General features: G+C 49.2%; 1 protein-coding gene across 5 annotated transcripts in view; it reads left to right on the top strand.

The window, feature by feature from the left end:
* The window catches only part of DIAPH2 (diaphanous related formin 2), a 984,664-nt gene extending 969,502 nt beyond the window's left edge, over positions 1 to 15,162 (top strand). For all 5 annotated transcript variants that reach the window (XM_069985741.1, XM_069985740.1, XM_069985739.1 and 2 more), the window contains one exon: positions 14,769 to 15,162. In XM_069985741.1, coding sequence (XP_069841842.1) covers positions 14,769 to 14,833 — 65 coding nt within the window. In that variant the 3' untranslated portion in view covers positions 14,834 to 15,162. The remainder of the gene's footprint in view (positions 1 to 14,768) is intronic.
* Positions 15,163 to 15,569: the final 407 nt, after the last annotated feature.

Genomic DNA, 15,569 nt, shown 5'->3' with positions numbered 1-15,569 from the left:
AGTTATGTCTGGCCTATAACAATAATGGGAAACTGGAAGCAGAGATATGTATATATTGGGGTCTCCTGTGTGTGGAGAGTCAGGAGACCCCCATATACCTTATACTGACATCATCTGTGCAGAGTCAGGAGACCCCCATATACCTTATACTGACATCATGTGTCTGTGGGGAGTCAGGAGACCCCCATATACCTTATACTGACATCATCTGTGCAGAGTCAGGAGACCCCCATATACCTTACATTGATATCATGTGTCTGTGAGGAGTCAGGAGACCCCCATACACCTTATACTGACATCATCTGTCTGTGCAGAGTCAGGAGACCCCCATATACCTTATACTGACATCATCTGTGCAGAGTCAGGAGACCCCCATATACCTTACATTGATATCATGTGTCTGTGAGGAGTCAGGAGACCCCCATATACCTTATACTGATATCATGTGTCTGTGAGGAGTCAGGAGACCCCCATATACCTTACACTGATATCATGTGTCTGTGAGGAGTCAGGAGACCCCCATATACCTTATACTGATATCATGTGTCTGTGAGGAGTCAGGAGACCCCCATATACCTTATACTGACATCATCTGTGCAGAGTCAGGAGACCCCCATATACCTTATACTGACATAATGTGTCTGTGGACAGTCAGGAGACCCCCATATACCTTATACTGACATCATCTGTCTGTGGGGTGTCAGGAGACCCCCATATACCTTATACTGACATCATCTGTCTGTGGGGAGTCAGGAGACCCCCATATACCTTATACTGACATCATCTGTGCAGAGTCAGGAGACCCCCATACACCTTATACTGACATCATCTGTAGAGAGTCAGGAGACCCCCATATACCTTATACTGACATCATCTGTGCAGAGTCAGGAGACCCCCATATACCTTATACTGACATCATCTGTGCAGAGTCAGGAGACCCCCATATACCTTATACTGACATGTGTCTGTGGACAGTCAGGAGACCCCCATATACCTTATACTGACATCATGTGTCTGTGGACAGTCAGGAGACCCCCATATACCTTATACTGACCTCATCTGTCTGTGCAGAGTCAGGAGACCCCCATATACCTTATACTGACATCATCTGTGCAGAGTCAGGAGACCCCCATATACCTTATACTGACATCATCTGTCTGTGGGGAGTCAGGAGACCCCCATATACCTTATACTGACATCTGTCTGTGGGGAGTCAGGAGACCCCCATATACTGACATCATCTGTCTGTGTAGAGTCAGGAGACCCCCATATACCTTATACTGACATCTGTCTGTGGGGAGTCAGGAGACCCCCATATACCTTTTACTGACATCTGTCTGTGGACAGTCAGGAGACCCCCATATACCTTATACTGACATCATCTGTGCAGAGTCAGGAGACCCCCACACACCTTATACTGACATCTGTGGAGACCCCTATAGGCCCACCTTTAGTATACAGCTTATGGGCAGCTTTCATATACCGCAGACCTAGCGCACTTTCCTATAACACCACTGGTGATAGCAGCAGGAGAAGAGACAATAATATATGAATAATAATGATGTTTGTGTACAGTGATAAAAATCATGAGATAAATGAAGTGTTATAGTATAAAATGTAATTACAATGTGCTAATATAATATAATAAGTGTATACAATGAGAAAAGAGCGAAAAACAAAGTGCATCAGGTGTAAAAAGGAAGAAAAATACAAACAGCCCCAGAACCTCTCACTATCGGCAACAAATACACATTATAGAATCCCGCTGTGTAAAATATGAGAATGTAATTACAATGTGCTAATAAATATGATGTGTGTACAATGGAAGAGTGAAAAACTACTAAAACACCACAAAGTGTGCAAAGGAGAAGAGGCAAAAAGGTCCAAGAAATACCAGATCTCTGCACTCAACCCAACAGGAGTGAGGGGCAAATCACCCCCTTACCTCCCCCCGATCCATTGTATCACGCCCCATACGTAAGCCCCTTGTACTAACTCCAGACCCCAGTAACACAGCAGACATCGCTTTCTGAACTTGTGTGCTCGATTCTTGCTCAGATTACCCCCATGTAAAACCCAGGGCTGAGACGTATAAAACATATTAAAATCTTATAAAATCTCAAGTAGAAACATTCAAGGGGAGGGGGCAAAAAAGTTGTTGTTGTTGGGGTCAATGACAGGGTCTACACATGGCTAAAACCCTTTATCTGCTCAGTGATATATGAGGAAGGGTAAAGCGGCGAAAAGCAAAGATAACTGGGATCTGTCAGTAATGAACCAAGGTATACGAGGGTCCAACTAGAGACTCTCCCAGAGGGCCGTGTATTATATATGGGGAGAGTCCCCCGGGGGGTTGTGTATTATATATGGGGAGAGTCTCCCGGGGGTCCAGTATTATATATGGGGGGAGTCTCCCGGGGGGCCGTGTATTATATATGGGGAGAGTCCCCCGGGGGGTTGTGTATTATATATGGGGAGAGTCCCCCGGGGGTCCAGTATTATATATGGGGGGAGTCTCCCGGGGGGCCGTGTATTATATATGGGGAGAGTCCCCCGGGGGGGTTGTGTATTATATATGGGGAGAGTCCCCCGGGGGTCCAGTATTATATATGGGGGGAGTCTCCCGGGGGGCCGTGTATTATATATGGGGAGAGTCCCCCGGGGGGTTGTGTATTATATATGGGGAGAGTCCCCCGGGGGGTTGTGTATTATATATGGGGAGAGTCCCCCGGGGGGGTTGTGTATTATATATGGGGAGAGTCCCCCGGGGGGTTGTGTATTATATATGGGGAGAGTTTCCCAGGGGGGTTGTGTATTATATATGGGGAGAGTTTCCCAGGGGGGTTGTGTATTATATATGGGCAGAGTCTCCCAGGGGGTCCAGTATTATATATGGGGAGAGTCATACATACATAATGTAGTAACCAGCCTCTCCAATAAAGTGTTATACCACAAAGCACTGATGTCGCAGAGCCCAGGATGTCATTTAAAGTGATGTGATACTAGAAGCTATAGATGTGATCTCTAGGGTGTGTTCACACTCTGCAGTACCCAGATACACAGTCCCCCCATACCCCCATACAGTACCCAGATACACAGTCCCCCCATACCCCCATACAGTACCCAGATACACAGTCCCCCCATACCCCCATACAGTACCCAGATAGACAGTCCCCCCATGCAGTACCCAGATACACAGTTGCCCCCATGCAGTACCCAGATACACAGTCCCCCCCCATACCCCCATGCAGTACCCAGATAGACAGTCCCCCCCATGCAGTACCCAGATAGACAGTCCCCCCCCATACCCCCATGCAGTACCCAGATACACAGTCCCCCCGTACCCCCATGCAGTACCCAGATAGACAGTCCCCCCATGCAGTACCCAGATAGACAGTCCCCCCCATACCCCCATGCAGTACCCAGATAGACAGTCCCCCCATACAGTACCCAGATAGACAGTCCCCCCCATACCCCCATGCAGTACCCAGATACACAGTCCCCCCATACCCCCATACAGTACCCAGATAGACAGTCCCCCCATACCCCCATGCAGTATTATGGGAGGTGGGGGCCCGATTCTGCATCAGGGTCCATCAGTCTATTACGCCTCAGCGTTTTCTCCTTCCATATGATTGGCGATATTTCTGGACCATTAGTGTCCGGTGTATTTCGGGTTATAAGATGTATAAGATGTCGGCACGTCTTGTCTATAGCGTCCAGATCACAGCTATAATGTGAGGAAGAAAACACTAAAAACCCTCTAAATAAGAGCGTCCCCTGCTGAGAAAACAAGCCGCAAAGAGACATCACCTCCTACGCAGAACAGTCAGGTGGAAGCGGCAGGAAATAATCCACCAAGCCCACCGCAACCCCTCCCCCACACTGCCGGGGGCGAGGGCAGCCAAATGTATCCAACAGGAATGGGGGAGCTACAATGTATCCAATACTGTATCCAAACAGGGAAGGGGAGTGCTACAATGTATCCAATACTGTATCCAACCAGGGAGAGCTACAAGGTATCCAACAGGGAAGGGGAGTGCTACAATGTATCCAATACTGTATCCAACCAGAGAGAGCTACACTGTATCCAATACTGTATCCAACCAGGGAAGGGGAGAGCTACAATGTATCCAATACTGTATCCAAACAGGGAAGGGGAGTGCTACAATGTATCCAAACAGGGAAGGGGAGTGCTACAATGTATCCAATACTGTATCCAAACAGGGAAGGGGAGTGCTACAACGTATCCAATACTGTATCCAACCAGGGAGAGCTACACTGTATCCAACCAGGGAAGGGGAGCGATACAATGTATCCAATACTGTATCCAAACCGGGAAGGGGAATGCTACAATGTATCCAACAAGAAGGTAGTGCTACAAAGTATCCCAAGTATCCAACCAGGGAGAGCTACAATGTATCCAATAGTGTATCCAACCAGGAATGGGGAAAAGCAGGCACAGGTTACGTGCTGCTAGGTGGCAGGGATGCGGGCATATAGTAGGTGACAGGGATGCGGGTACAGGTTGGATGCTAGGTGGCAGGGATGCGGGCATATAGTAGGTGGCAGGGATGTGGGCACAGGATAGATGCTAGGTGGCAGGGATGCGGGCATATAGTAGGTGGCAGGGATGTGGGCATATAGTAGGTGGCAGGGATGCGGGCATATAGTAGGTGGCAGGGATGCGCGCATATAGTAGGTGGCAGGGAATGCGGGCACAGGATAGATGCTAGGTGGCAGGGATGCGGGCACAGGATAGATGCTAAGTGGCAGGGATGCGGGCACAGGATAGATGCTAGGTGGCAGGGATGCGGGCACAGGATAGATGCTAGGTGGCAGGGATGCGGGCACAGGATAGATGCTAGGTGGCAGGGATGCGGGCATATAGTAGGTGGCAGGGATGCGGGCACAGGATAGATGCTAGGTGGCAGGGATGCGGGCATATAGTAGGTGGCAGGGATGCGGGCACAGGATAGATGCTAGGTGGCAGGGATGCAGGCAAATAGTAGGTGGCAGGGATGCGGGCACAGGATAGATGCTAGGTGGCAGGGATGCGGGCACAGGATAGATGCTAGGTGGCAGGGATGCGGGCACAGGATAGATGCTAGGTGGCAGGGATGCGGGCATATAGTAGGTGGCAGGGATGTGGGCACAGGATAGATGCTAGGTGGCAGGGATGCGGGCATATAGTAGGTGGCAGGGATGTGGGCACAGGATAGATGCTAGGTGGCAGGGATGCGGGCATATAGTAGGTGGCAGGGATGCGGGCACAGGATAGATGCTAGGTGGCAGGGATGCAGGCAAATAGTAGGTGGCAGGGATGCGGGCACAGGATAGATGCTAGGTGGCAGGGATGCGGGCACAGGATAGATGCTAGGTGGCAGGGATGCGGGCACAGGATAGATGCTAGGTGGCAGGGATGCGGGCATATAGTAGGTGGCAGGGATGTGGGCACAGGATAGATGCTAGGTGGCAGGGATGCGGGCATATAGTAGGTGGCAGGGATGCGGGCATATAGTAGGTGGCAGGGATGTGGGCACAGGATAGATGCTAGGTGGCAGGGATGCGGGCATATAGTAGGTGGCAGGGATGCGGGCATATAGTAGGTGGCAGGGATGTGGGCACAGGATAGATGCTAGGTGGCAGGGATGCGGGCATATACTAGGTGGCAGGGATGTGGGCACAGGATAGATGCTAGGTGGCAGGGATGCGGGCATATACTAGGTGGCAGGGATGCGGGCAAATAGTAGGTGGCAGGGATGCGGGCACAGGATAGATGCTAGGTGGCAGGGATGCGGGCACAGGATAGATGCTAGGTGGCAGGGATGCGGGCATATAGTAGGTGGCAGGGATGCGGGCATATAGTAGGTGGCAGGGATGTGGGCACAGGATAGATGCTAGGTGGCAGGGATGCGGGCATATAGTAGGTGGCAGGGATGTGGGCACAGGATAGATGCTAGGTGGCAGGGATGCGGGCATATAGTAGGTGGCAGGGATGCGGGCACAGGATAGATGCTAGGTGGCAGGGATGCAGGCAAATAGTAGGTGGCAGGGATGCGGGCACAGGATAGATGCTAGGTGGCAGGGATGCGGGCACAGGATAGATGCTAGGTGGCAGGGATGCGGGCACAGGATAGATGCTAGGTGGCAGGGATGCGGGCATATAGTAGGTGGCAGGGATGTGGGCACAGGATAGATGCTAGGTGGCAGGGATGCGGGCATATAGTAGGTGGCAGGGATGCGGGCATATAGTAGGTGGCAGGGATGTGGGCACAGGATAGATGCTAGGTGGCAGGGATGCAGGCATATAGTAGGTGGCAGGGATGCGGGCACAGGATAGATGCTAGGTGGCAGGGATGCGGGCATATACTAGGTGGCAGGGATGTGGGCACAGGATAGATGCTAGGTGGCAGGGATGCAGGCATATAGTAGGTGGCAGGGATGCGGGCACAGGATAGATGCTAGGTGGCAGGGATGCGGGCATATACTAGGTGGCAGGGATGTGGGCACAGGATAGATGCTAGGTGGCAGGGATGCGGGCATATACTAGGTGGCAGGGATGCGGGCAAATAGTAGGTGGCAGGGATGCGGGCACAGGATAGATGCTAGGTGGCAGGGATGCGGGCACAGGATAGATGCTAGGTGGCAGGGATGCGGGCACAGGATAGATGCTAGGTGGCAGGGATGCGGGCACAGGATAGATGCTAGGTGGCAGGGATGCGGGCATATACTAGGTGGCAGGGATGCGGGCACAGGATAGATGCTAGGTGGCAGGGATACGGGCACAGGATAGATGCTAGGTGGCAGGGATGCGGGCATATACTAGGTGGCAGGGATGCGGGCACAGGATAGATGCTAGGTGGCAGGGATGCGGGCATATACTAGGTGGCAGGGATGCGGGCACAGGATAGATGCTAGGTGGCAGGGATGCGGGCATATACTAGGTGGCAGGGATACGGGCACAGGATAGATGCTAGGTGGCAGGGATGCGGGCATATAGTAGGTGGCAGGGATGCGGGCACAGGATAGATGCTAGGTGGCAGGGATGCGGGCACAGGATAGATGCTAGGTGGCAGGGATACGGGCACAGGATAGATGCTAGGTGGCAGGGATACGGGCACAGGATAGATGCTAGGTGGCAGTGTGGCCTTAGTCCTCGCTTTTCCCTCTCCTCTCCCTCTCTGCACCTGTTCCTCTGGACTTCTCATAGTATCACTTTCCCCGGCACAGGATCACTATTCTCATGTATTATTTACAGCCTGGCGGCTCCGGTTAACCCCTTCCCTCCCGGGCGCAGCCTCACTCATCCTCACCCCATTGTTTGACGTCCCTGTTCCAATAGCAAAGTGGTTAATGTGAATGAGTGCATAGAAAATAACTTCTATAGATGGCGAGAAGTGAGAGATCCCCCCGGGGAGCGAGGAGCAGAGAAGATTGTGTCTACTGGGCCCTGATGGAAGATCCAGCCAAAGTTTCATCAGCCGCCGAGCCTGCGAGTGGCCGTAAACACCCGGCACCAACCAGGAGAGAGGGGAGCAAACCAGTGTGTGCTGGAAACCAGTACAGACCCTGTATAACAAACCAGTGTGTATGGGAAACCAGTACAGACCCTGTATAACAAACCAGTGTGTGCTGGAAACCAGTACAGACCCTGTATAACAAACCAGTTTGTGCTGGAAACCAGTACAGACCCTGTATAACACACCAGTGTGTGCTGGAAACCAGTACAGACCCTGTATAACAAACCAGTGTGTGTGTGTGTGTGTGTGTGTGTGTATGGGACACCAGCACTGCAGCGCTTCATACTGGCGGCCTGGCACGGGTTGCGGTGCTTTGCGTGCAGACTGTTGGTGGTTGCCTTACGCCACACTGTCACTATGGGTGGGACGCTATCTCCCACCTACCTGTATGCGTCATTATGCTGGGTCAGTAAGAGAACAATGATACAGAGAACACTATATCCAGGCTGTGGGGGTATCGGGGGTGCCGGACCCCAGGGCCGCTCTACCATATGGGGATGACATATGGGGATATGGGGATGACAAACCACTATCAGGGATCGGGAAGGGGACTATAAATTATTTGCCATATTTAATCCAGCCCAAGTCCTGACTAAAATGCTGTGGGGCCGGGCAGCTCCCTCAAGGTTGATGCAGACCCAAACAAGGAACCTTAGGGGAAAAAAAATCTGACCCCCATTGGCTGCCATATGTCTGGGAGGTAACGGTGCTTTCATGTGAAGTATATCGATTCTTACGCATAAACGGGCCACCTCTTCTTTGCTGGATGGGGTCATCAGGGGGTCCCCAGATTCAAGAATGGAGCAGTGCATAATGTACCCCTATAAACAGTGATGCCTTGATCCAGGTACATCACACTTCTGCCAGATGCCTCCCACACTTGAAGCAAATCTGCTGCAGCTCCAGGGCCCATTACGGTGGTGGTGGCCTATAACACTGTCATGTCCGGAAAATAATAGTGCAAGTCACATGTCCATGGAGCCTCCGATAAGCCCGTATAACCCAGATGTGCACATACCTGACTGTCATATATGCTTTAAAAAAACAGCCCTATCCATAGGTTATGTCTGGTATTGCAGCTTAACCTCATTTGTTCAAGAAAGAGGGGTCACTAGGAGCAAGGTCACACCGCAACACAAGGAGCAAGGCCATACCAGGAGCCAGACCACATTGTGACACCAGGAACAAGGCCACACCAAGACACTGGGAGCAAGGTGACACCAGGAGCGAGGCCGCACCGGAACACAAGGAGCAAGGCCACACCAGGAGCCAGACCACATTGTGACCCCAGGAACAAGGCCACACCAAGACACTGGGAGCAAGGTGACACCAGGTGCGAGGCCGCACCGGAACACAAGGAGCAAGGCCACACCAGGAGCCAGACCACATTGTGACCCCAGGAACAAGGCCACACCAAGACACTGGGAGCAAGGTGACACCAGGAGCGAGGCCGCACCGGAACACAAGGAGCAAGGCCACACCAGGAGCCAGACCACATTGTGACCCCAGGAACAAGGCCACACCAAGACACTGGGAGCAAGGTGACACCAGGTGCGAGGCCGCACCGGAACACAAGGAGCCAGACCACATTGTGACACCAGGAACAAGGCCAAACCAGGAGCCACACCACATTGTGACACCAGGAACAAGGCCACACCACGACACTGGGAGCAAGGTGACACCAGGAGCGAGGCCGCACCGGAACACAAGCAGCGAGGTGACACCAGGAACAAGGCCAAACCTCAACACCGGGAGCAAGGTGACACCAGGTGCGAGGCAACAATGCGACACCAGGGGTAAGGCCGCACCGGAACACCAGAAACAAGGCGACACCAGGAGCCAGGCCACACCATGACACCATGAACAAGGCCGCATCATGACACCAGGAGCGAGGAGACACTAGGGGCAAGTCCACACCAGAACACCAGGGGTAAGGCTGCACCGAAACACCAGGAGCCAGGCCCCGCCGCCACACTGGGAGGGAGGAGACACCAGGAATGAGGTGAACCACGACACCAGGAGTCAGGCCACACAGTCATACTGGGAGCAAGACGACACAATGCAACACCACTACCTCGTTTCCTTTCCTTTTAAATTGTTTGCATGGAATAGCAGCGGCGGTACACCATGGGCTTTTACCTCGACAGCCCATTTATTCTTATGACGAAACAAACATATGCAGAAAACCTTTTGAACTGTACAATTTACTTTTCTTTCTTAGTGTAAGTTACACTGGAGAACGCGGCCATCAGTTTATGCTTCTTCTGTAGCGGGAATTTACCTTCATTCTGGTCGGCAATCGGTGGAAGTTCTCAGTTATGCCGCCTTCTGGGTAGAGGCCATGGTATAGCTACATGGTCACATACACTACATCAGACTCCTCCAGTATGTCCTCTCAAGTACAAGAAAAGATTGGCTATGCTGAAATGCAGCATGTCCGATTATTCTCTCCTCAAACATCTGGTCAAGGGGAATGTCAGGAGCCCCCTGTATACAATAACTGGATAGTGATTGGTATCGGGGGTGCGGCCAATGTTAGTCTAATGTGTGTGATCGGGGGATTCCCATCACTGCTCTATTCATTTTCTATAGGGCTGATGAAGGTTTCAGAGTTCAGCCCTTGGAAATGTTTGGGGGCCTCACGGGCTGCACCATTCACTCCAGGGACCATTATGGTCCTATTATCAGTGGTCAATCAGTGGGGAATTCCCTCCCCTGTATGACACGGCTCCATTCATTTTAACGGAGGCGCGTCATACAGGGGAGTGAATTCCCTCACATTGGGGGCGGCCCGACCCGGCCCGCCTTCAGTGCTTGAGCACCAGCCGGTTCCGGTGCATAGAATGGCGCCGTGCACGGGAATCGGGCCTCAGTCTGAAAAACGGACCGCGGCATCGGCACCTTCGATATTGTATGTTTTGTATCTAGATTTTTATTTTTTTTAATATAAAGACCGATTTTATAGCAGAGTAACATGAGGGTGGTCCTTGTGGGGGCTGCGATCGGTGCCACAAAAGACAATGGGTAAGCAATGATACAGCCTGGATCAGATGAATGGGTCCAGGCAGGTGCGGAAGGCTCCGGATGTGTGACTCAGGCCTTAGAGCGTGCTGGTTTAGCCTCAGTTGTGTTGGGCTGTATTCACATGTTCAGTTTCTGGTGCAGTTTTTCTGGGCCAAGGCTCGGAGGAGATTTATGAAGGAAGACATGTATAAGGCCTATAGTTCCCATTCCTTTCTAATCCTTTCTATCCTGGTTTTAACTCAAACCGCACAAGAAGAGCGGCAGAGACGAGACGGCAGGAATAACGATAACGGTGTGATTCCAGCCTCAGCCAGACACATGTGACGCCAGAGAACTTACACGTTTTTAAGCGAAAATGAATATCACAACAATTTCTCTCTATGCCCGAGGGTTTCTCATACTAATACACTACAATGTGGAATGGAAAATTATCACCAGGAAAATTGATAACCAGGCGCGTTAGATTCTCGTGTATGCAGAGGAGGATATGGCAGCACTCGGTTATCGGCCACCCCCGGATCCACCTGAAGTGCTGCCGCTTCTTAATGAACTCACGTCAGATAAACAAAGGTGTCCTGGGATGATAACGGCCGAGACTTCACCAACGTCCAGAGGGAACAGTGTGTCAGAAGAGGAAGAACAAGTTATCACACGCACACGCACAATGGTTCACTGCTATGATATTTGGAGACTAAATATCCCTAAGAACAAGGGGATCAAGGTTGAGCCCTAAAAGGGGTAGTTCACAAAAGCAAAACAAAAAAATCTTTAAAACAAACTGGTGGCAGAAAGTTATATAGATTTGTAATTTACCTCTATTAAAAAAATCTCCAGTCTTCCAGTACTTATCAGCTGCTGTATGTCCTGCAGGAAGTGGTGTATTCTCTCCGGTCTGACACAGTGCTCTCTGCTGCCACCTCTGTCCATGTCAGGAACTGTCCAGAGCAGGAGAGGTTTTCTATGGGCATTTGCTGCTGCTCTGGCAGTTCCTGACATGGACAGAGGTGGCAGCAGAGAGCACTGTGTCAGACTGGAATAATATTAATAACAACAAATCTATATAACTTTCTGACACCAGTTGAATTGATAGAATTTTTTGTTTTTGTGAACTACCCCTTTAAAGACCTCTGTATAAAGAAATCTCTAGACTAAATAAGGAACTAAAATTTAAAAAAAGTTAGAACAAAAATGTTAGGTAGGCAAAATAGAACATCTAAATCTAGGAGATCCAACAGATGGAAAATAAAACTGCAATCTGCAAGACCTGTAAGACTGGGTTCACACTGCGTTTTTGTAATCTTTTCTCCCCCATCTGCTTTATGCAAAAACGGATGAAAAAAATGATGCAAAAAATCAGATCAAAACCCTTTTTTTTTTTTTTTTAAGCGTACACAAAAACATGGTCGACCTCTTTTTGTGTATGCTAAAAAAGGGATGTTTTGATCCGTTTTTTGAGGTTTTTTTGTTATAATGGAAGTCAATGAAAAACTGATCAAAATGGATGCACAGAAATGCATTAGTGTTTTCATAAAACGGAAAAAAAAAACGATTGCAAAAATGCACTGTAAACCCAGAGTTCCATGGAAGGAATTATAAGAACATCACGGTATCGGGGAAGAAGACATTTAACATTATCACAACTCACTTGGGCACCACCAAAGTTTGGACTATTATAGGAAGGAGATGATAGTGAACTATGCAACAATCATGGACGTCTTTGTAGATGACCAAAAAGTTCTTAAACTTCTCCAAAAAGATGAAAATTCTCACATACTTCTACTAGCCAAACCACAGTCTCCTCCAAAAGAAGGTCAGCCTTCTGTAGACTGCGGAGTCCTTGCCCAGGAGGGAGCAGGGTGTCGGGCGGGTAGTAGAGGGACGGCTTCTAATGTTTTTGCACTGCTGGAGTCCGGACAATAGAGGGAGGAGGAAGCGCTCCTGGGGGACGTTAATGGTTCAAGTAATAAAAAAAATGTAAAGCAGGAGAAAGGATCTTTTGGGAATTGAGGGCTCATGGTGTAACACGTCACTCTGTGTAATGAGAAGTCAGTGTAATACATAGTACCAGATAAAGAGGGATATTTTATAGACGTCACTTCTGTCAAAATGGTCAATTAAGTTATCGAATGTCAGAGAAGGATGCGGTGGATAAAGAAGAGGCTTTGGGGATCTACAGAGCAGCTTCAAGTCATTTTAACACCATATATATAAAAAAATGTAGTAGAGGAGGATGGATTCCTCAATCCATCAATTAGATAGAAATAGGGAGGAAGATTAAATCAGGCCAATCTACAACAGATTACATAAGAAAATTAAGATTGGTACAAACAGTAAGAGATAGAGGAGAGAAGACTCCCGGAGGCTGAATTGGTGAGACAATTATATTGGTGATGATATTATAGTTCATTTATGTTTCCTGGACTGGACTGTACACCAAGGGCAAGTAATACGGCCGCTACGGGGGCGACCTCCCGTGCAATCACTTATCAGAGATTATAGAAGATATTTTTGTGTATTACTAAATGAACTCGATGTTTGTACACTGGGAAGACGGATGTGACAGTGGGAATAGATTGAGGCGTGAGGCAGAAATTACTTTTTTCCAGTCAGACCTCGGGCTCATTCACACGTCGGTGTAAAAATAGGCAGGAAATAAAGAAGTGGAATGGGAGTCGCTTCTACACCCGCTGCTACTTGTTTTCATTTGGAAACATTTTTGTTCTGTATTTTGCTAAAAAACTTTACATTTTTCATCTATATGTACATTTTTACGTTTACCTTTTTGAAATTTTTAAGTAGATTGTGGAACAACCAGGGACATGTGACCTATACAAAAACAGAACATGTGTTTGTAAATTTCACCCATTGACTTCTATAAGTTAAGAAGGACACCAGTACCGATTCTGTGGAACGCTCAGGGTAGAGACAAAGAAAACACGTTACACCTGGCCACACAGTGCTATCTGTAATAGTAATTCTAGGGTAAAGAAAAAAGGTGATACTTACCTGTCCAGGCTCCCCCAGGGTCCTCCAGCCTTGTTCCTGTGCTCTCCGCTCACTGCAGCCTCCCCAGAAGTGACAGGCAGCCAATTACTGACCACAGTGATATCCCGTCTTGGCCAGTGATTGGCTGAGGAGCCTCTCACTTTAGAGATGGGATCAGAAGTCCCCAAGGCAGTAGCAGTGAACACAGGAACAAGGCAGCAGGACACTGCCTGCACCAAAGCAAGAGCCGCACAGACATCATTAACTATAGATATATACACACAGCCTATGGTGCACAACAATCGAGCCGTACGAGCACCTATAATAGCAGATGGACACTCACTTACAGTGTCGGCCCTTCCAGGGCACCAAGTGGCACTAGAGAGAGTTTCCCTTCTGAATGAGGGCTAATGTGCATTGCCTGTACAATTCTATACACCAGCTGGATCTCTGCAAAGAAAACCAAGACTTTCCAAGAAATGCTATCCTCCCTGCAAACAGCATCCCTTATCTCAGCTTCCTAACCCACTGTGAGTGAGAGCAGGCAGGATATGTAAACTAGGTATTACACAGACCTTGGGGCCCTGGAATATTATATACTTTATAATACTACCGTTCAACTTTTCATTGCAGTTATCCACAGAATTGTCAGATATTGACCAGAATCGGGTTATACAGCCAATATAATTGCCGAATATTTTCATCTACAGTAGTTTTATGGCTTTTGCTCATTAGCATAATACACTGGAGCGGCTATGAGGGTAGCAGTCACCCCGTCATAGTCGATAAACGCCCCGATCCTGCAGCATAATGTAGGTTATCCTAGAAGATGATCAAGCAGTTCCTTGGCTTCCTGTGTCTTCCTGCCATCTTCTGCGCTCACACTTTAAGAGGTAATTGAAGTGTCTCCCGACAAAGTTACACAGATTCCGCGCAGAATACGACGACGCTACCTTTTGCATTTGTTTAGCATTGGCTTATTGCCGAGGGATCTGTGTTAGCACATTCCGCCATTGCTTTTATCACCCCTGGTTCTCTGATCAAGAGACTCATTTACTGCTGATTGTAGAACTCTTGAACCCGTCCCGGCAGCGCTCTCTGTTTTGCCTTCCAGATAACCATTTACATATTCATCTCAATGGTTTTTCAGCGGCTTTGAAGACCTGTTGACAAAGAGAAAAAAATCTGCATGTTCTTACCGTTCCCTAACACTGTGGTTTTACCTTTATGTTGCAGAGAATCGGTTACCCGCGCTGGAAAGGTCGCGCTCCAGACACCAGGGAAGGATGGCGGCTACATGAGTCTCCCGGCGCACCAAAGACATTTTGGCACGGCTCCCTCAACCAATAGAGAAAGAACATCGCTGAGCGTGCAAAGAAATTCAGCTCAGGCTGGGAAGGAAGAATAAAAAGACTGACAAAAATTTCCATCGTCGGAGGAACGTCCTTCATGTTAAGCTGCATTTCGACCTTTTGCGAAGAAAAAAAAATTCTAAAATTTTTTTGTTAACAGTGTTAGATGCTTACGGTTAAATATGGTTACTTCTCCGTCATCCTGGTGTGGCGGGAAGGCTCTAAAGATTCTTAAAGAGACTCTGTACCCACAATCTGACCCCCCCAAACCACTTGTACCTTTGGATAGCTGCTTTTAATCCAAGATCTGTCCTGGGGTCCGTTCGGCAGGTGATGCAGTTATTGCCATAAAAATTTACTTTTAAAATTGCAGGCCCGAGCCCTATGGGTGTATCTGTGCCCTAACTTTGCACCACCCCTCCCTCCCTCCCTCCCTCCTCCCCACCCTCCTCATCATTAGGAATGCTCCAGGCAGATTGCCTCCCATTCCCCACCTGTGTTACCACGGCACATGGGCTGCATCGTTAAGACTCCTGTGCAATGTTCAAACAGCAGTAAATGTTCTAGGGGCATTCCTAATGATGAGGAGGGTGGGGAGGAGGGACGGAGAGGTGGTGCAAAGTTAGGGCACAGATACGCCCATAGGGCACGGAGCTGCAATTTTAAAAGTAAATTTTTCGGACAA

Source organism: Dendropsophus ebraccatus, chromosome 10 (genome assembly GCF_027789765.1).
Source record: "Dendropsophus ebraccatus isolate aDenEbr1 chromosome 10, aDenEbr1.pat, whole genome shotgun sequence".
In the NCBI taxonomy this organism is placed as follows: domain Eukaryota; kingdom Metazoa; phylum Chordata; class Amphibia; order Anura; family Hylidae; genus Dendropsophus; species Dendropsophus ebraccatus.
This window is presented reverse-complemented; position numbering and strand designations above follow the sequence as displayed.